This window comes from Mycteria americana, chromosome 21, assembly GCF_035582795.1.
Source record: "Mycteria americana isolate JAX WOST 10 ecotype Jacksonville Zoo and Gardens chromosome 21, USCA_MyAme_1.0, whole genome shotgun sequence".
Lineage (NCBI taxonomy): Eukaryota > Metazoa > Chordata > Aves > Ciconiiformes > Ciconiidae > Mycteria > Mycteria americana.
The window spans coordinates 4056745-4077436 of record NC_134385.1 but is presented as its reverse complement, the minus strand read 5'-3'; the positions used below and the strand labels follow the sequence as shown (position 1 = coordinate 4077436).

The 20692-nt window shown below is 44.9% G+C and overlaps 3 protein-coding genes across 8 annotated transcripts in view; 1 reads left to right on the top strand and 2 right to left on the bottom strand.

Moving 5' to 3' along the window:
• The window catches only part of MACO1 (macoilin 1), a 30714-nt gene extending 29032 nt beyond the window's left edge, over positions 1-1682 (bottom strand). The window contains exon 1 of the mRNA XM_075522284.1: positions 1372-1682. Within this exon, the coding sequence (XP_075378399.1) occupies positions 1372-1451 (80 nt within the window). The 5' untranslated portion in view covers positions 1452-1682. The remainder of the gene's footprint in view (positions 1-1371) is intronic.
• An 869-nt stretch (positions 1683-2551) lies between these two features.
• Positions 2552-15823, top strand: RHCE (Rh blood group CcEe antigens). Of its 6 annotated transcripts, none has more exons than XM_075522143.1 (12): positions 2552-2992; positions 3480-3648; positions 5247-5282; positions 6530-6716; positions 6941-7091; positions 7774-7915; positions 10829-10986; positions 11275-11412; positions 11653-11783; positions 12703-12782; positions 13911-13984; positions 14616-15823. In XM_075522143.1, exons 4-12 carry the CDS (start codon positions 6550-6552, stop codon positions 14640-14642), a joined length of 1068 nt encoding a protein of 355 aa, XP_075378258.1. In that variant the 5' UTR covers positions 2552-2992; positions 3480-3648; positions 5247-5282; positions 6530-6549; the 3' UTR covers positions 14643-15823. The 6 variants fall into 6 exon arrangements, with proteins under 6 accessions (XP_075378258.1, XP_075378255.1, XP_075378256.1 ...); XM_075522140.1 differs by having other exon boundaries at positions 2552-3191; XM_075522141.1 differs by having other exon boundaries at positions 2552-3191; positions 3477-3648.
• A 1052-nt stretch (positions 15824-16875) lies between these two features.
• TMEM50A (transmembrane protein 50A) overlaps positions 16876-20692 on the bottom strand; it is a 71719-nt gene continuing 67902 nt past the window's right edge. Inside the window, exons 2-8 of the mRNA XM_075522167.1 lie at positions 20531-20584; positions 19998-20109; positions 19481-19593; positions 19013-19080; positions 18714-18806; positions 17342-17402; positions 16876-17050 (exon numbers count right to left, since the gene is read on the bottom strand). Of these exons, the coding sequence (XP_075378282.1) occupies positions 17005-17050; positions 17342-17402; positions 18714-18806; positions 19013-19080; positions 19481-19593; positions 19998-20090 (474 nt within the window). The 5' untranslated portion in view covers positions 20091-20109; positions 20531-20584 and the 3' untranslated portion in view covers positions 16876-17004. The remainder of the gene's footprint in view (positions 17051-17341; positions 17403-18713; positions 18807-19012; positions 19081-19480; positions 19594-19997; positions 20110-20530; positions 20585-20692) is intronic.

The window sequence follows — 20692 nt, the reverse complement described above, 5'->3', positions numbered from 1 at the left end:
AAATATTAACTTCTAAGCAGTGGATTATTTTTTTCTTTAACATTCCAAGCACTGTTTTCTCAAAACCTGGGAGCCTAAAGCAACAAGATGCCCTCTACTCTCAAGCAGATATTCACTACAACTAGGATAAAGCAGTATATCGTCTCAATTTTATTACAGTCAGAGGTCACTATCAACTGTTTCCCTTATGCAAAGCCAACATCTGTGTTGTTAAGAGTTTGCTCAAGTTTCCAGCCACTGCATATATAAACCTCAACGAAACTAGAAACAGAAAGGGGACATGATGCTTACTATAACTTTCAAAGGCCAGCTTTCCAGCCTCTACTAAAACAAACTCCTCCTTATTCACAAATACATAATTATTGTATTTCATATAAAATTTGGCATACTTAGATACTCAGGAAGGCAGAGCTCTAAAATACTCTTTAAAATATGCTCACAACAAGCAAATGCTTAGGAATCTGTGTTTTGGTGCGTTCTGCATGTAAACATCTGGAAAGCATGCTTTTATTCCAAGACACCGATGAGGTACATCCCGTGCCTAAGAACGTGGATCTCATTTCCCTACAGTTTCCCTTCCTATTTCGTAGGTCGGAGGCGAGTCAGATACCCACCGTGTTTTCACCACCGCAAGGCCATCCATCCCTGCTCCAGGCATTACCCTCACAAGTTCTTGCTCGCACCCCTCGCTGTTACACCTATCGCTCTCCTGTGCTTCCACTGCAGAGGCCACAGCACAGGTACCTTCAACACCACGTGAAAACCAAGTTTCTTAACCTTAGCGCGAGAGGCTGCCGCTCGCCAAAAGCCAGCGGCCCAGATGCTCGCCTGCTCTGCCACGCTGCCGTTGTCGAGCCACCGCAGCACGCGGTTCACAGGTTTAGCACCTCTGGGAAAGCCCTGCCGTGAGAACCCGCTCGGGAAACCTCCCCCCGCAGACAGGGCGGCGAAGGCCCCCCGCCCCACCGCACGCTGCGAAGCCCAGGGGCGGGGGGGGGGGGGGAGGCTCCCACCGGCTCCTCGCTGCTTCCTCCAGGCAGCGCCGACAGGACCTTGGCCAGCAGCTCCCCCCACACCCCGCGCTCTCCCCCGGCCCCGACGCCTCGCCAGAGCCGGCAGCGGGCGAGGGGGCGGCGGAGGGGCCGGCACGGCCTAGCGGCGGCGCGACCAGGCCGCGGGGCGGGGCAGCGCCTGAGGGGAGCCGGGGCGCCATGTCGCGCGCGGCCCCCGCTGACAGAGTGGGGGGGCGGGGCAGCGGGGAGCCGCTGAGGGGACGGGGGTGCGAGGGGACCGGGGCGGCGCGTCGTCGTGTGTGTCCCCCCCCCCCCCCCCGCCCGCCGCCTCCCCACCACCCCGGCGGCCGCTCGGTACCTGCCGTAGATGCCCTCGGTGATGCGGTTCCGCTTGAGCGGCCGCCGCAGCTTGCTGCAGTCCGCGCTCCGCCGCTTCATCCTCCCGGCCGCCTCCGGCCCGGCCCAGCCCAGCCCGGCCCGGCTCGGCGGGCCCCGCCGCGCGTCCCGGCCCCGCGCTGCCCCGGCCCGCCCCGGTCACGGCAGCACCATCCGCCCCCGCGGGGGGTTCCCTCGCGCGGGGCTTTTTTTTTTTTTTTTTTTTTCCCGGGAAACAAAGAAATAAAAATAATTCCTGGTCCGTCCCTCCCCGCCGCGTCCCCCCGCGCAGCCGCCGCGCAGCGCCCCGCCTTCCCCAGCGTTGCCCAATCAAGCGGCTGACCCCGCCGGAATGACGGCATGCTAGACCAATCGGCAGCGGGGAAAGGCAGACGGACGGCCGAGGAGGCCCATCGCGGCATCAGAAAGTTGGTCCCGCCCCACGCTATCGGGTAGCCCGCCCACACCCTTGATTGACGGCCACGAGAGCCCGTCAAAGAGAAGGATTCGTGAATTGATGGCTTGTGGGCCAATCCCTGAGTAGGTTTTGTTCTTCTCCCGCCTACTCTCCTTCTGGGCTGGTTCCCGCCCCGTATTGTGATCGACAGCAAGACTGCCCAATGGAAGAGACAAATAAAAATCAAAGGACAGCTCAACTACCCATTCGGAAACGGAAGGAGGGCCCAATTTCATCTGTCACTGTAGGGCTGAAGTACCGCCCCTCACACTTGATTGACAACCTGGCTGGCAAATAGACTGTTGGGAAAGGGAAAGATAAGTACCAGGGTGCAACTGTAAGAGGAGACAGCTCGTCGCGCCCTGCGCTTCCCCCACAGCGCGGCCCTATCCTGACGGCTTACCGGAGGAAAAAAGACCCTCAGAGTGACTGACAGACTTCTCCAGCCAATAAAGAACGCATACAACAGAGTGACAAGCGATTGGTCCAATCGCGGAGGAGGAAGCCGGGGGGGGCGGGGCGACTAGGTCTCTGTTTCCCCGATCCGCCCAAAGACGGATGGTGGCTGGAGGTGGGCCAATCAGAGGCCACGAGGGAAGCCAACCTTCGGCCAATGGGAGGCTAGTCCCTAAGGGAGGCCTGTTGGGAGGGGCGGGTGCTCAGCCAATGGGAGGCGGGGGGCGGGGCGGTCTCGCCGCCGCCGCCGCCGCGGCGGCCACCGCTCGGGGCTGCCTGGTCACGGCCGGGCACCGCCCCCTCCCCGCGCCGCCGCCAGCGGTTCAGGGCCCGGGGCCCGGGCTTTGGGCCTCCCCACAGCGGGGGCCGCTCGGCAAAGCCCCCGCCCCAAGGCCTGTGGCCCCCTTTGGACTGTGGAAACCGTGAGGAAACCAATGGCGGCCCCCGAGCCTGAGGGAGGCCGCCAACGCGGCCCGGCCCGGCCCGGCCCCTCCGCCCGCCCTGTGGCTGACTGGAGGGTGGTGGTGCCCGGGGCACCCCGCGCCTCGCGTTGCTGCCTTGTGTTCCCCGGCCTCGCCCGGAGCTGGGCTGGGTGCCACGGGCCTGCCAGGCCTCCCTGGGGGATAACGGGCCTCGATGCAGGGTCGAGACTGTGGGTCCCGATACGGCGTTAAAAGTGGCACAGGGGAACGTACGTGAGGCTTTCTGATCCCCTTGGCTGAGTCGATGGGGACGTTTTGCTGGTAGTGGAGCTCTAATTTGAAAGTTGTTTTTTATTTCACCCTGTCTGCGATCACTGAGCTTAGGTCTTTCAGTTTGGGAGGGAGTTTAAGCTGGAAATCCGAGCATCAGCATTTACAGTGTGGCCTGTCATCCTGAGGGAAAAATGGGTAAATTGCTAGCCTTTGGTGTATTTTCCCTGAGTGTTAATGCAGATGGGATTTGGTAACAAGTGTCAAAAGAACTAATTGTATTCATCTGACCAGGGCCAAACGGTGGAAGGAGTTCTGGGTCATTTTTGTCCTGGGTATGAGTCCTAAGGGTTGGTCTGGCAGGCAACAGATGAAAGCGAATTGGATATATTGCATTTATAAACCACACAAAGAACACTGCATCGGTTAGCTAAATTAATTTCTAAGTTGCTGTTTCAGCTGTTACCTTTTTCTTGTCTGGAGAAGGTTCACCAGGCGTGCTGGTTCTGCCTGGATTACCCACATGATCACAGAATTCCCGTGAAAAGGAGCTGAGTGTAGATCTTTCTGCATCGGGATTTTTCGGAAGTCAGGGCAGCGCTCTGCACGTCTGGGAAAGTCCTTTGGACGTTGTTTAGGAGTTTCTGAAATGGGGGTAAGGATACTTAACTTAAGGTTTTGTTAGGCCTAAGTAAAAACTGGTAAAGCAATTTGATACTGCACGTGAGGAAGGTGCAAGTTACTACCACAAATGCAAACCTTTCACAGATGGTTTGAAAACTACTATTGTGCCATGTAGCCTGGGTTTGCAGGAGGAATGTCCTAAAATATAAGTGCACTGGAATTTTTCTGCGTATGTGTTTGTCTGATACACATTTCTGTCACCAGTAGGTGGCTTTCTACCCATTTCTATGCTTTGTTACTATCTCAAACCCCAGCATGCAAGCACAGCACTCGGTTTGCAATGGCCTCAAAGTAGAAAGTCTGAGGCATAATTACAGTACTTTAATCTCCTGGACTACCTGAACAAAGAAGTGTTCAGTTTCCCAAAAGCACAGTGAATACTGAGAAGATAGTAGTGTTCATATTATGGATTCATAAATTGTCCTCAACAGCCAAATAAGCTTATCTAGCAAATTATGATGTCTGCGCATAGGGCTGTACTGAACATAGTTAGCTTCCACCATATAGCCCTGCTCATGTCCCCAAAATGTTCACTCTAATGGCTCCTGGTTTAAAAAAACAACAACAAGAAGTAAAAAAAGCCTGTGCCTTACCAAAAGGCTCAGAACCCGTAAGGCAACAGGTACCTTGTAGCCACAATGTGGTAATAAAAGTTGGTACATTTCTGGATGAAGACTAGGTGTGAATTAAAGAAAGAATCAGGAGGGTGTAGCTCTGTGGTTTGGTTCTCAATTAAAAGCCTGCAGCACCCTGAATGGTGCTGTCTGCCTGCAACTTCCCGGCCTGGGGATTACCAGGGTCTTCCAGAATGTTCACTGTAGCTGTTTCCATCGCCATACTATAAACAATAAGACCGATCTTACAGGTAGCATAGGAAATGCAACATCTCCTTTACTTCTCTAGACATTCTTGATTCTCTGGCATTGGGTTGGATTCATCACGTATGAGAAGGTTTGTCGTGGGACACGGGTGTAGAGCTATAGCCTAACCAAGCCGAGAATCACACTGAGAATCTCAACAGGACCTTCCCTGACCTTCATAGGAAGGGACTTGGGTCTAGGATGGATACGAGCAATGTAAATACATAATGGTTTTGCGTAAACTTCAACATCCTACTCTTAGCAGTCCATGGTCTTCCTTACTTGCCATTTAGCTGATATGTAAGGCTCAACAGCACTCAGCTCAACAGAAGTACCGTATGGATGGTATCCTGGAGCGTTACAGTATTGACGGCTTGGTATGTCTGTGTTTATGAGTACTTTTTTAGTTCAGTCCATGTCAGTTGTGGTAAGTTTGGGCTCCTGACATGCCACAGATAAGGAACTGTTCCTTGCTGACGCCTCTTGGGCTTTTTATCTCTGAGTTTTTATTCCTGCCGCCCCACACCTCCTTTTCTATTGGTTTGAGGTTACTGGAACATTTTTATAGAGAAAAAAATTGATGTGTTTGTGCTTAATGTAGTCTAGTGCACAATGCCTTCTAAGTACCGCAACTTCCGAAAAAGCGTGCCATGGCTAATCCTTTTTCTGGAAGCTGTTTTCATCGTCTTCTTTTACTTTTCATTCTCAGGTGATAGTGCATCCAGGTCAAGAGTCTCCTACCCAGGTAAGATCGGCAGCCTTGCTGTGAAAGGAAGGAAGGGTTAATGTCTGCTTTTATTTTGCAGTGCAATAGAGATTCAGCAGGTTTGTCAATTTGTTAGTGAGAAGTAGAATGTTTTTACTGCCCTGGAAGTACCCTACCTTGCCATGTATGGTGTGTGTTTATTTATATCAAAGCAACGACGGTAAATGAAGACTTAAGTGATACTAACTTGCATTGCTGGTCTGTTTTCTGCTGCCTGTTTGTGGTAATCTTGACTCCTATGAACAGAACAAACTTCTGAGGGCAGGCACTGTTCTGTGTTAAGTGCCTGCCTCTGTGAGGTCTTGGCATGCAAAGGCGTTGTGCTACAACATAAGAATTCAGGATGGCAGTATCTTCCATTTGAATGCTTGATGTAAACAAATGAAGTTAATACACCAGAATTAAGGGTTTAAATATATTCTGGAGATGTATTTTGTGCATTGATCAAAGGAATGTGTTAGCAGATTATGCTACGGCCATAGTGTGTAACGTATTTACGGTGTTGTGCAAATATGAGCTGGTTAATCCTCATGACAGTCTTGTGTTACCCTCCCTGTTTTATAGCTCAAAAAATGAGATGTACTTACTAGCAGTTTGATATTCTGCTGGAGGTACAGGCCGGCACAATCATATGAAAATATGACTGTTAGCATGTCCCAGGGGACACTTCCAAGCCTTCAGATCCAAGAGCTTATGTCTTGGACAGCCTCTACCTTTTATGCAACGGTGCTGGTTTCCATATTAAACTCTTTCTACTGCTATTTCTGTTCCTTCTACCCAGATGAGGACATCATACACGTTTCTCTTTGTAACTCATTTCTTCCCTAATGCCCTCAAGGAATGAATCAGCACTAATTCACAGCAACTCTCCCTGAAAAGTCCAACTTAAGCTCTTTAAATTCACCTCAGGAAAAATGAATGTCCAAATTTCATTGCTAAACATACTTCATTTCTGTCGTGCTTTTTGACCTCTCAACCCCCATCTTATGGCATCCATTCCGATCACTTTGCAAAAATAAATTCAGGGTCAAGGGTATTGTTTTTCTGATTGCTTACAGATCAGAAAGAAAGGTCTGGAATTCTTTACAAGTACTAAATAATAATGGCACCTGAATTTTTATCTGAAGGCTTCTTAGTTAATTGTGATTTTTTATTTCTTTTTTTTAACCAGAAATCCAGTCTGCATTAGTAACTTCATTGCTGTCTTGGTCTTTTCTGTCATGCAGTTTTTCAAGATGTCAACCACATGGTGATTTTTGGATTTGGCTTTTTCCTGACGTTTCTGAAAAGATACGGGTTTAGCAGCACTGGATTCAACCTCCTGATCATTGTACTTGGTGTCCAATGCTCCGTGCTGATAGAAGATTTATTAATTTTCCTTCTTCAAAGGGAAGATGAAAATAGTCTGAAAAGGTAAGTAGTTCATGTTAGAATTGGAATAATCTAGAACTGCTGATTGCTCTTTGTGGAGGATAACGCCTTGTTATATGGACCTATTTGTGAATTAGCATAGTCATATTTGCAGACATTTTAGAAGGCTTTGGGGTTTTAAGTGCATTTTACTGCCTGTCATTCTTTCTTTATTGTCCTTGTCATGGTCCTGATACAGAATTATTTTTTTCTTTCTTTTATTGCAGAATAACAAATGCTGTTGTGAGTATGACTGCTGTGGTCATCTCCACTGGGGCTCTTCTTGGGAAGACTAATCCTGTGCAATTAATTCTGATGACAGTTGTGGAGATAATAGTTTTCCATATGAGCAGGTGGATCAACGAAACATTCCTGCAGGTACTGTAGTATGATTTCCAGGCACATGGGGGAAAATTTCACTGGGACTTTGGAATGTTGCCTTTTGGTGGTTTATTAGTGCTCTGCTGACAGGAACATCGGTGTGTTTCATCTCATCTCAGTTAGATTGTGGCTATGTGTTCGTTAAGCGATGAAGTCTGACTTTGGGACTATACTTTAGGACATTGAACTCCAAACCTTGCATACTCTATATAATTGGCTATATCTGTATTCTTGGCCTTAAAGGGTGAGCTGATCTGATGGATTAGGATGTAGTGCATTTGGCCTTGCCCATGCCCTGACCATCCCCAACACATGAATGAAAGCCTTGACCTATGCTAAGGCACTAATTGCCTTTAAACTTTACCCCTTCCCTGTGTCAGTTCAGTCTGGAAGATTTCCAGTGTGAATGGTATACCAGCCCAGTCTGGACAGCAGAGTCAGACCTGCATTTACTGTACAATGTAAACATACCCCAAACTCTCTGTATATGAATTGTGTGTTTATGAGCTGCATTGAATTCAGGTAAGTTAAACTCGCATAAATAACTCATGCATAAACTGAGGGACTGTGAAAATAAATTGCTTATAGGGAGGTTACATGAGCAACTATATCAGGAACTGCATCAAAGGCTTCCTGTGGCCTGAAATAAACCACAAATTTGATTATTCTATTGATATAGGTTCCAGATAATCTCAGCATGACGCATGTTCACCTGTTTGGAGCCTACTTTGGTCTGGCAGTCTCCTCACGTTTCTCTGAGCCATTACCAAGGTCTGAGAAGAATGCAAGTACCCCGAAGTCGGATTTACTGTCAATGTTGGGTAAGGCATTTGCTTTAACATCTCTGTTGGAAGAAGGGGTTGCAGTGAGAACATAAGGAATGTTTTTTGGGGCTGGCCACAGCACACTGAAGCTTTTGCGTCCAAAGTGCAGGTCTGAATGCAGCCAAGCATAGAAAACTGCTGCTGCTGTGGTTCGTGGTTTCTGACAATGAGTTGGTGAGTCTCAGCATGTTTCCTACCAGGCATATAAGCCAATCCTGCAACGACGGTGGCTTAGTTTGCTTTTCTCAGTCTCAGCGTAAAGGCTACGCCAGGTTAACCGTTCCCTCTCCCAGCTAAGTTGTCCCCTTTGGGCTTGTATAGGCATATTGATAAGGGACCTATGCACCAAAGTTGAGGTCATTACTTGTATTTCAGTAGTGCTTACAGTTTCCAGCTGGGGCCAAGGCTCAGTTTTGTTTTGCAAGGTGCTGTACGGAGATATAAAAAGGCAGTCCCTGCCTAGTAATGTAAATGAAAAGATAAAAGCCTGATGAAGGGCGGGGAATATGACACAGACAGGCATACGAGAAAGGATCTGAGTGATCATAGGCTGAATGTATTGGAGTTCCATTCTTTACCTTGAAGAAGCAATTTGGTTTCTTATTATCATAACTTCTGTTATGTAACTGCCACCAGCTGAACTAAGATCTTTCTGTGAAGGCCCACAGAGTCTAATTCTTGGTCTGTCTTAGCCCAGTTTAGGGAAAGAGAAATTTAAATGCAGCTCTTTTGAGTCCCTGGAGTTCTTGCTTTGCTGGAAAATTAGAGGAGATGAGTATTTTAATCTAACTCATCAAGACACTGTTACGCCTTCATTATAATTTTAGTGCAGCTTGCTACAACCAAGTGCTTGCTATCTGAAGTAATTATATTGCCATGTCTTGAATAATTCCAGAGGTAATGTGGGTAGAAAGGAGCGACTGAGCAGGCAGATTCCTCATAGTTCCTTTTTGTATCCTGCTTCTGAGGGCTGTGACTCTCTGAAAATACTGTGTTTGAGTTTGGGATAAAATTACAAATGCTTTTTACTTAGCACATTAGTTGCTGTAGTGAATATGCTGTAGTGAGCCTCACAAATGTCTTAAGAGTGAACTCAGAGCACTGACTGAGAGCAACCTGCATCCAGCATCTGGCAGGGAGGTTTGCAATGCCAAGATTAGGGCTATAGAATTACCTACAAATTGAGAGTGCTGCTAAAAAAAAAAAAAAAGGCAGAAGAAATGTGTCCAGACTGTCTGGATAGACTGCAAGCACTGAACTTATGAAGAAGTCAGTTTCTCAAGGGATATCCTTGATAGAAATAGCACTCCGCTTGCAGAAAACATTAGCTAGGAACATGACCTGGCCAGATAATACCACTTTGCTGGGAAGCCTGTCAGTTTTTCAGATCAAATCAAGGTTAGTGGGCCAAATATCCTATCTGAGAGGCATGGTTATCACCTCCTTGGTGCACTGAAAGGGTGAAAATTAGTAGTGGAAACTGGATTTCAAGGAGCCAAGATAAGCTTGTACAAAAGCAGTAGCTGCCAGGGTTGCTAGAAGCTGAATTTAACTATTGTGCTTTATAGTGCCGGTGCCTTTGTCACTTCTTGATTGATTTGAACAAGAACACTTCAAATTTTACTGTCAGGTGAATTGCACAAGGGTCTAGTATGTCTGTGAGACGGAGAACAGACCATTAGCTATGGAAGTTGACTGGACAGCAAAAAATGACTGGCCAAGGCAAAATAAACTGTTGCTTGTTTGTGTTGTCATCTGTGCACTTAGAGCTATGAGCAACTCGGGCAGCAGAGGCACAGATTGCAATGCGCGGTCCAGCTTGACTCAGTGTGAGGCCACCTACTTCCCTCTGCTGGTTGGAATTTGATCTATGCATGTGTATCCATATGCACGTAGGAAAAGAGGTATCCTGCCAAGCAGTGAACTTGTTTTATAGAGGCTGAGATTCCTAAACGCTGACAATTAGGGCCCAGGCCATAGAAGCAGAAGAACCTGTTTTCATTCCTGTTGTTGGCGAAGCCTATGTGGTCGCGAAAGCGTGACATCGTGCAGTGATCTTCTAGGAGGAAAGTGAATTGTTCTTTTGGACCCATATACTAGGGAGTAGCTATTTGGTAGATAACTCACAAAAAACAAGGAAGTTAAGCTGTGTATAGCGGAGTTGGTGAAGCATGATCACCTCAGCTCAAGCTACTGGTCTTTAGCCCTCCTGTGGAGGAATCCTAGTAGAGGTAGAGAGAGGATTCTGTTCTTATGATCCCATTCATCCTCTGTTTCTCTTCAAACCCTGCCAGGAGGCAAGACAACCAGTACCAGTCATACTGGAAGCCAAGGTAAAAGACATTCCAAAGTGCAATTTGAGTTTCTTTATAGTGATTTGTACCATGTGAGCTGTCGTCTCTTCCTCCTTGGCTTTCTTGCATTCTCTCTTGCAGCTGGTTTTGAACAGTTGTTCCACAGTTCTGTGAAAAGGCGCAGAAATTTTGGCCAAGGAGCAAGCCCTTGGTGTCTGTGCAGAACAGGCAGGATGCTGATTGTTTGGAAATCAACAGTGGAATTATTCCCGCTTGTATCTGAACCTGTGTTTAAGGGGACGGTAGATAGGACAAAACTGACGTTAAAGGTGTTCTTGAAAAGAGCATCCTACCTTCAACTCCGCGAAGGACCAGCCAGATGCCAGCAGAGCTGTGCTTTGGCTGTATGTTTGACAAACAGTGGTATGTTTCTGGGAAGGTGTTGGTATAGCAGGTAACGCTCAGGGCTGTCTGTGTTGTGAAGTGTTATCCTTTGTTTGCAATGTGGGAATGATAGTGAATGCAAAATGTGGACTGGAGCTCTGCAGGGACAGCCAGTGACAGTTTCACTGTGTTTTAGAGCAGGTAATGATAATTGCTTGTCTTTGTCTCCAAGGTACTCTCTTTCTCTGGGTATTCTGGCCAAGCTTCAATTCTGTACTAGCTGTGGACAAGAGCAAAGCCATCTACAACACCTACTTTGCCCTTGCAGTGAGTGCTGTGACTGCCTTCCTGTTGTCTGTTCTGACCACAAAGGATGGAAAGTTCAGAATGGTAAGATGAGAGAAAATCACTGCACAGAGAAGATATTTTTCTGTTACTGTCAGTAATACACTGAAAGTATAATGGCTATTAAGTAAAAACAAGTCCAGGTTTTCAGCCTGACAATCATCATGAGCCTCCCAAGCAGAACACTGAAGCTGTAACTTAGAAATTATGTTCTCTGTAATTTACAGGCCCAAATTCACACTAAAGAGATCGCACTTGCATGAGAATAGCAATCTGTGACATTGGGCTGCTATAAGTGATGACTAAATTCTCACTCTGTGTTTTATTTTACAGACTCATATCCAGAGTGCAGTACTAGCTGGTGGGGTCACTGTTGGTTATGCAGGACACGGTATCAAGTATCCTTGGATTGCAATGATTTTGGGTCTGCTTGCCAGTGTGATAAGCATCTTAGGATCCTACTGTTTACAGGTATTACTCAAAACCTGAAATTGTTTTTGTATAAGCTGTATAAACTTCTTTTCCAATGTAGGATACCTCAAGGGAAACCTCTCTTTCCGAGAGATTAAAGCTAGGAAACCTGAAGTCTTTTCAGCAGAGCTCAGGATTGCAACTTGCAAGACCAAAGTTCGTTTTCTAGGTCTGCGATAGAGAATATGCTATTATCAACTTGTGTTTTGGTGTATCACTTAAACCTTTTCTTCTTCCCAGAGATGCTTGAATCCTGCTCTCAAGATTCATGATTCCTCTGGAGTTCATTTCACTTTTGGCTTGCCTGGTGTGCTTGGAGCTCTTGCCCAGGTCGTTCTCACAGTAATAAATAACTGGACTAATTCAGCAAGGTACATAAATTCTTGCTATTAAGTAATACACCTAGCTAATCATTATTGTAGTATGCCTTGAGAAGAGTTCTCATACATACAGAAAGCCTGAACATCATCACAGATAAATCGTTTTATACCAGATAACCTAAGATAATCTCTGAAGTCCAAAAAAGTTGGTAAAAAAGACTTTCAGAGTTGAGCAGCCTTTGGATCAAAACGTTATTAGCTCTTGGTCCTGATTTCTGTCTCCCTTTTTATTTGATATTAAATACAGCAGACATAGGAAATGAAGGCTGGGGATGTGCATCCTTCCGAGACTCATTTTGGCTTTTGTGATGTGTTTTGGGGAGCTTTGATACAGGGGGGGCAGAAATCAGCATTTCTCTTTGAATGAGGCTTTAACTCTGAGTCGGGGTCAAGAACACCAGTTTGGACTAAAGCCAGTCTGGACACTGAACTGGAAAATATATGTGGGGATATACCCTGCAAAAGCTGAAGGGCTCAGTTAAGGATATTCTCCATAGGTTGTTTTGATCTGGCACTGGCATCTCATTTTTGCACATCAAACTCATGCCGTGTCATACAAGAAGTTCTCTGTTTTTCTCAACTTATGAATCACATGGAATCTCAGGAATGAATCACAGTGCAGCATAAGGGCCTTACACTTCTTGTCATATTCTTATCGAAACAAACAAATTTAATGAAGTTTTAGTACTGCAATGATGGTTTCTAAGGGCAAAATATGTCCTCTGAAGTCTGTATTAGGCTTCTGATAGGATCTCTTAAAGCATCTAACTGCAGCTGCAGAGAGATTCAAGAATAACAGATTTTTTATGAGAGGTTTTGATGTAAAATGCTGTGTAGATACAGATTCATTCACAGTCTTAATGCTAAATTCAGCAACTGTAAAAGGTGAAACACTTCTTTTGCTTCTCAGACAGGGTCATTTGGTCACGGTTCACATTGGTGCCTTCTGCCTGACCGTCAGTGTTGCCCTGATAACAGGTTTTATTACAGGTCAGTATTGAAAAACGCGTTTCAGTAATATCTTCCTCGTTTCCTCGGGGCAAGGGGTATGTCATCTTATTGCACCTGCTATCATGTCAGAGCAACCCTGTGCAGAAAGAGGCCAGTTTAACTGGGGCTCTGAAGTGTGTTTCTATGGGTGCATTATTTGTAGAAGAAGCCATGGGAAACATGAATGCCAGGGACTCTTCAAAGCCAGTCTTTTGAAGAAGAGATGTATTCAACATAAATAACCTAGTAACACCATTCTTTCCTTGGTGAAGTTAAATGCTTAACAGCTGCCTTCAAATTTCAGACAGGAGATGTGCGAGGATGAAAATATTTTTACATTTGGGTATTGTCTTAGTGACAGAAAAATGCCATCTAGAGCTTCTCACTTTTTAGGCCAGTTGGTATAAATCTGCCAAGTTCCACTAACGTCAGTAACTCGCTTGCAGCAGCCAAGCACTAGGCCTTTGATCACAAGTGGTTTGGGATCACCAGGGCTCACGTGTTTCTCACGAGACATTCTGTCTAGTTTATGGCAGCCGCAGTTTTTCTATAGCTGTTAATTCTGTCTTGAATAAAAGAGAAAGGGCAGATGAAAATCACTGTGAAATATACCCTAAAATGATTTTTTTGTGCTTAATTGATCTGAAGCCTTTGCATTGCCTTAAATGCTATTCAGAAGTTGAGCTAATCAAGAAGATTTTTAAAAAACATTCAGCTAAAATAATCAAACACTCAGTGTTTAACAAATTGTTTAAAAATCTAGATGTTTCCATCTGAAATTCCAAGCTAACAGTGCTGATAAGCCCGATTGCTTTAAATACACAGGCATTTTTCATGCAAGAAGTTAATGATTTTTGATGTATTTTTAGAATCTGGCAGGCTGTTTAATGGGGTTTTACCTAGAGTAATTAATTTTTAATAACATAAGCCTTGATCCTGGCAAGCTTCTCTCTTTGTATTTAAGGTCAGCTTGAGTCAAGGGGCTCTGCTTAAGCGTTTAGTTCTGAATTTGTATTTTGATCTATGTTACATTTGGATGTGTATTACTAAGAAACCGCCAGTTACACACAATCTTCCCCTTTCCCTGATGTAGATATTTATATTGGATATATGTGTTTTTACAAATAGGTTTAATCTTAAACCTCAAACTCTTTAAGACCATCCCTGTGTCAAAGTACTTTGAAGACCAGCTTTATTGGGAGGTAAGTTTCAATGTAAAATTAACCGTGTGGGAGTATATATAGCACCTTGTTGACCTTGGTAAAGAATTCTAGGTATTTGAATTAAAAAAAAAAAGGGGGATAATTCCATTTCATGGTACGTTTTGGATGCCCTGTTTGAAACGGATGAACTGTTCCCATTGTTGATTCAGAGCCTGAACGTTATAAATGCACGTAGTCTCCAGCTAGGATTGTCAGAGCTGATGGTGGGCGCAGGGCTAAATTGGAGATGATCTTGTTTGTGGTAACACATCATCTGAGGTGCTCAGACATCCTCTGGGACTGACAGCCCTGGCCTCCGTGCTTCGTCCACAGTCCCTGCGGAGACTTGAGCAGCATCTGAGAGAGGGATTTTTAGGAGCCTGTGAGTGGAACGGAAGGTGCTTTTTATGAAAACAGACCGAGCCTCCTGGCCTTCATGGCTGTGGAGCGGCTGTTCAGCCTGATGCACAAGTGCAGGCCTTGGGCACCTTTAGGTGCTGAATGTGATGCTATATCCATATTACAGAAAAAAGAAATGGATGAAAATAAGCTTCTAAAGTTTTCCATTGCCTTTTTCGTGTGATGATTTGATGCATAAAATGTTCTGATACAAGAATGTTTGTCTTCACAGTTTCCCCATTTGGCTGTTGGATTTTGAATGGAGGAACCCAAATGACAAGATTTGACCAAGATAAGCTTTCCCTTTTTGTCACTAGCGAAAATGAATAGCTACGATGGGTTGAAAGAGCACTTAAGTGTCAATTCTCAGGCTCAAAAAAGCCATCTCCATGGACACACAAAAAATTAGTAATAAACTATTCTAGTTATTCTTGAAAGATACAGGGTGTAAATCTACAGATGCAAACTTATAATGCATTTCGCTTTTCTCTTGGTCTTACCTTAAATATTTCTTTGTAGGATATGTACAAAAAAGTTGGCTGCCTTCGTTGCTGTAATGGCTTATCGATCAAAATGCTTGGGAACTTCAAACTATTTTTAGCTCCCAAGTTTAAAAGCCAAAATACGTATTTTAAAGTATAATTTTTCAAGGAGTACATACTCATTCTTATCTAGCGAAGTGTTAAAGTACTTGTTTTTAAGCTAAATTAATTCTGTTGAAGGCCTTGTTAAGCAAGGATTTGATGAGCGAGCTGGATCAGGGCCAGAACTCCGCATCTTGCCAGACTGAACTCTTTGAGTTATCTGACTGCTTAAAGAAAAATGCGTAATGACTTGGCTCAGGCTAGCTATTTGGAAGTTCAGATGGCAAGAAGCTAAATTGTTCTGCTTGTGGATGGTGCCCCTGAGATCAATGGTATTTACTCATATTTAAGATTTGGCAGCAAACCTCAGGACAGCCTGGCTCTGCACCACCCCGGGGGCAGCTGGCCAGAAGGCCCTGGCTGCCCTGAGGGCGTGGGCAACCGGAGGGGCTGGGGAATAGTCCTCGGTACCAATGCCAAGACCCGATTGCTGAAGTGTCTTCTGTCGAGCTGTCGTACTCCCAAGACGAGCAGGGGGCTTTGGCGCACAAGGTAGGGGCTGATCGGGCAGAGGATTCTGTGCAAGTGAACCCTTGTTTTTAAATGGATTGTGATCCTCGGTGTTTCTTCTTTGTTTCAAAATAGTTGACATCAAAAAACTCTTTCAAAAATGCTTACCTAATAAAAAAGTCAAAATTTGATTGTTTTTATTTATTCAGCACACTTGCTTAAAAATGAAGTAATGAGGAAAAACATAACATTGAAGACAAAGCATGAGTTCTTTGATGCTCGCTACAGTAATGCGTGCTGACCTCAATTCATCAGGGATTAAGCAAAGTAGATCACTACAGTTAAAGTGTGAGACAGCTTTCAAGTAATGAAAAACTACTTGCAGAGGAAGGGCCAGTTTTTCTTATTTCCAGGTCAGAAAAGAACCAGTCATCTGCTGAGTTTATCAGCTGCGCACAGCTTCTGCCAGCTGACAGTGACATTCCGCCTGGATGCACGCTTACACATTTGCACTCTCGCAGTTAACACGTACTGCCTGTGCAATCATGTAATCCAGGCTCAAGTGGTGCGCTTCGCTGGCTTAACTGGCCAGTGACCAACCAAACGTAACTTTGGCAACACAAATGGCTTCTGCTGTTTTCTGTCAGGAGTCCTTTTAAGGAATAGTATTTTATTCCCTCCCTTTTCCCGTCTTTTATCATTGATTTCTTGAGCAACCAGCCTAGGTGAACGTACAGGAAGGGGCAGACACAGGAAGAGCGCTCTCACCATCCAAGTGAGTACGCTACAGGACCAAAATTCTCCCTGGCAGTGACTGTTCCCTGGTCTGAAGAGTACTCTTCCTGAAGACCCAACTCTGATCCGAAGAGTACTCTTCCTTTGTTTTACAGCGGTTAGATCCAAGCTTTGTGGATGAGCTGCTTCCATCTAGAGCCACAAAATAATTTGTACTTGTCCCTCTGCAGTGTCACAGGAACAGTAAGTTGTTACGCACCAGAGACTTCCTCGTTATCATCATAGGATACATTAAATATTCGGGGGGGGAAATCCCAAAGCAGCATAGTTCTATATTATGCAAGAAAAGCCACACACCAGTAAGTTTTGAAATTGAAGAAATGGTTATATTGTCCAGATATAGGAAATATTTAATAAATATATGTTAAAAAGATGTTTTAAAGCATTTTTAGTAAGTCTTGGATTGTAAGTAACATCATAGAAACAGCTGGTTAAACACATCCATTTTCCACTATACTATTTACTTGTAGCAAACATCGTATCATAAAAGTGGCTTCCATTGTTACTTGTAGCAACTTTACATTTGTCAAAAATATTACAACATTTAAATCAACATACAAGAGTAAAAAAATTAAAACAGAATAGAACCAGAATTTTTAGTGCTATGATTTAAGTTTTCCTTGTTTTATCTTTAGACACGATTGAAGGTCACCGTTTACAAAATGGTTTTACAAAACTTTGGGAGTGTGCAGTTAAAAAACCAGCACGGCCAACGCACTTCCACAGGCGTGTTCATTGCCACAGATCCTCCGTGCGACCAAATTTGAAGACCAGTCCTCTGTTCAAAACAGAATAAAGGGACACAAGTACGTAACGGAGCAAATCAAATACCTAGTATTTTAAATATGTGATTTCAGGGAGCAAGCTGTAGTATTTGTAAATCCAATTCCTGGTCCTGCAACGAAACCTATGCAGACAGATCCCAGAGATCTACTGCCTTTACCAGCAGTTTGTTCACCCTCATCTAGTTACAAAACAGGGCTTAAGAAAAAACAGGTTACAGCAAGTTTCCATTTTAATCATTATAAACTCATTAGGTAAGAAATGGACAAAGGAAGATTAGTCTTACCCAAAAAAGATGAACGCATTCTGGAAAAACACAGCTATGCCTGGGTATACTACTGGTTTTTCTAACAAAAGAAAAAAATCTCCATGAATGTTTTGGAAGCCACGTTCAAGAATACCCCATCTCTGACATTTCAGAAACACTCAGTTATGCTATGAGAGCAAAGATAACCCGTTTCATTGAAATATGAACATCTGGAGTCTATGCACTGTGAAGTGGTGGTGAGGAGCCGAGTTAGAGGGGTCCGTTACAGCGTAGGATTCCCGACTCGATACAGGGGAAACGTGACAACAAACTCTTAGTGCTGCTGCTACTACATAACAAATCTGCCTAAGCCAGATTGTTCTCACGTACAATTAAGACCGCACTGTGCAGCTCACAGCCCCCTTTCGTTCTCCAACAAGACAGTCCCCGCCGATCTCTGTTGCTCAGTTGCGTGACACAGACACAGAAGACCAGCATAAGCCTCGCCCCACTGAAAAGTTAATTCAATGGATTTTGTGTCCCCCAAAATCATTTAGCTTTCCAAAGAAAAGAAGCCTCTCCTGTTCTCTAACCAAAAATGTGCCTCTCAAATGCAATGCTCATGGAGACTGTAATTATCACATGGGATTGCACATCCTGTTTGGAATGCATGGGCATGTAAGTATATATAGATATATATTCATATATAATGACACTATACAAAATGGGAGCGTACATTAGCACTACTATGTGACTAGTGCACCTAGGTGTCCTTGGGAATGCCCTGTGAATTGAGTAAAGCTGAAGCTGACGAGAATGTAAATTAAAGCCACCAATGTGCCCTGACTAGTCTGAAATTCACTTCAGCTCCAGGTACAAGTAGTATTTTTACATTTACTTAAGTGACCTAAGTTCCTTTCGAAAAGCAAAGACTAACACACTGCAGTTTTCATGTCTTTCTCAAGACTCACCTTCACAAAAAGTTACCCTGGTACATGTTAAGGTATGAATTTAAATAGGCAGTTTGAATTAATTTTTTTCCCTTTCGCTAATTTAGTATATAGGCTTTGGGAGCAATTTGCACAAAATCAGTAATTTTTATTCTGGGAGTAAGTGTTCACCCAGGGAATTATTCCCATGTAACTGCAGCAGTTTAATTATATCAGTACAGTTCCCGGTTGACCAAGACCTGTGTTTCTAGTGAGGCTAGTTGGAAGTTTGTGACTTAGAAGTAGATAAAATCCATCCTAATAACAGTACATAGTATGGAATAGTGGTGTGTAGGAAACCAAAATATTAAAACTGGGCCTGCCTAGAAACTGTCTAAAAATAAGTTCTAAAATTCAATAGTCATTTAAAATACTTTAAACTTCCAAAAACGGATCAGGTCACGTCCCATGCTGTATCTTACCTTTAACAACGTAGCCTCCAAAAAGGATCCACATGGAAGCAATGAGAGATCCAAAAGCCATCATAAAACCAATGAACAGCCAGATCCGAGCACCTTGAAAAAGACGAAGGGATGTTTTGTGCCTCTGTCCGAGGACAGACGCTTGTGACTTTCAGCATGCTTTTGTTTCAGAGCACCTTCTGTCACACCCAGAGCTGCGCACAGATACACAACGTGCACGCTGGTACAGTTCTTACAACTCTTCCAAGACTTAAAGGCTTCACAGACCTGTTGCTAGACAATAGCCTACAGCACCGTACCTGTTTGTCCTAGACAGCCTTCACTGTAACTGTCACCCCGCACTTGTCCGTTAGACACCGCATTGATCCTGTACGAGCAAAACGATAAAACTGGGTAAACATAAGTAAAGCAAGAAGCAAATGTTTACAAAACAATAGAAGAAACTTCTCAGAAACCTATATAAAAAGGAGGACATTGTATTTCTTGCATTTTTTTGTATTTTTTTTAAAAGGGGGACAAGACTAAAACTTAAAAAGCATTTCTCCAAAGACTAATAAGACTCAGACCTGTATAACACACTTAATTTTTTAAAAAATGGTTCTTTAGTAGAAGTATCAACAAATATAAGACAGATATTAGAGATACTCAGACAGTAACTTAATTTGTTATTCTTAGTTACCTCTCCATTTAAAGACTATGCGTTCTTTTATGAATTGCCTAAAATAAGTTCTAGGAGTGTGGAGCTCTGATCAAGAAATTACACTTACATTAGAAACGCAATAGTGGCTATAACCCCACAAGCATGGTACGAATGGTTGAAGTCTTCCACTTTAGGGTATTTTACAGCTGCATCTATGATTATCCACCAACCTGTAAAAAACTATTAAAAAAGAAGAAAAAGCACAATAGCTTAAAATACAGACACAAGCCTTTTAACAAGATTACTCTAGAAAAAGTAACGTTAATATATGAAATCATTCGTACGGTCTCCAACCCAAAGTCAACTGATAGCATAACTAGTTTTCCTATCAACTTAGGAATAAGGTTAAATGCAAAGCTGGAGATTTACTTACTCCTATACTTATTACATGGGTAGAAGCTGCGAAACTTAAGTAACACGTGGATGCAAGCACCCAGAACAGATTTGGTTGTTAACTCTGCTGCTGCGTACAAGGACAATGCATCCCCCTTCTTCCTTTTACTTCCAAACGGTTAATAATTTTTAGCTCGACAGTTGGCTACATCTAAAAGGCCCGAAAGCAGCATAAGAGAAGCTGTACGTACCAGCACTCCCGCAGCAACAGAAGCGATCGTGTTTCGCTTCTCTCCCCAGTCAACACACTCCGAGCACCTCAAGCCCTCAAGAAAACCTGACATTTTTCAGCGCTCTGAAGGGCTAGAGAAAGAAAAGGGACATTTCTTTTAAAGAAGAAACCCATCCCACACCAAGGGCTGGCACGCAGCAATGCGCATCGTGCAAAGCAGGTTAAAATTGCTACACGCTCCCTGAAAATCCCACACCCAGGGCCCCTTCCCGCGGGACGCCTGAGCAGAGCAGCTGACAGAGCCCGGCCACCGACACCCACCCTGGGAAACCGCTGGAGAGGCGACGGCCTCAGAGCTGAAGCGAAGACGCCGCCGGTCAGCGCACCCAGCCCTCGGAGGGAGCCCCGCCACCCTCCCGCGCCTGAGGCCGGGGACATCCGGCGGGGCTGCGGCCATCCGGGAGGGGGGGAGAAGGCGGCGGCCAAGCGGCCCGCCCTGCCCGGGGAGCGCTTACACCCCGAAGCGGCGCCTCACGCCGCGTCTCCGCTTACCTGAGGGCGGGGAACGACCGTTGCCCGGCGGCTCACCGGCGCGCGCGCGCAGCAGCTCCAGCCGCCTCCAGCCAGGCGCACAGCCGCCCACACCGCGCACGCGCGGCGCTCAGCTGATGCCCTCCGGCAGAGTCACGAGACCGGGCGGCCGCGCGCAGGCGC

Excerpts from the sequence above, each read along its gene's own strand:
- RHCE (XM_075522138.1), top strand. The coding sequence starts at position 5,150 with ATGCCTTCTAAGTACCGCAACTTCCGAAAAAGCGTGCCATGGCTAATC. Across the intron at positions 11,413-11,652 it reads TAGGATCCTACTGTTTACAG|AGATGCTTGAATCCTGCTCT; the intron begins GTATTACTCAAA and ends TCTTCTTCCCAG. Across the intron at positions 11,784-12,702 it reads AACTGGACTAATTCAGCAAG|ACAGGGTCATTTGGTCACGG; the intron begins GTACATAAATTC and ends TTTGCTTCTCAG.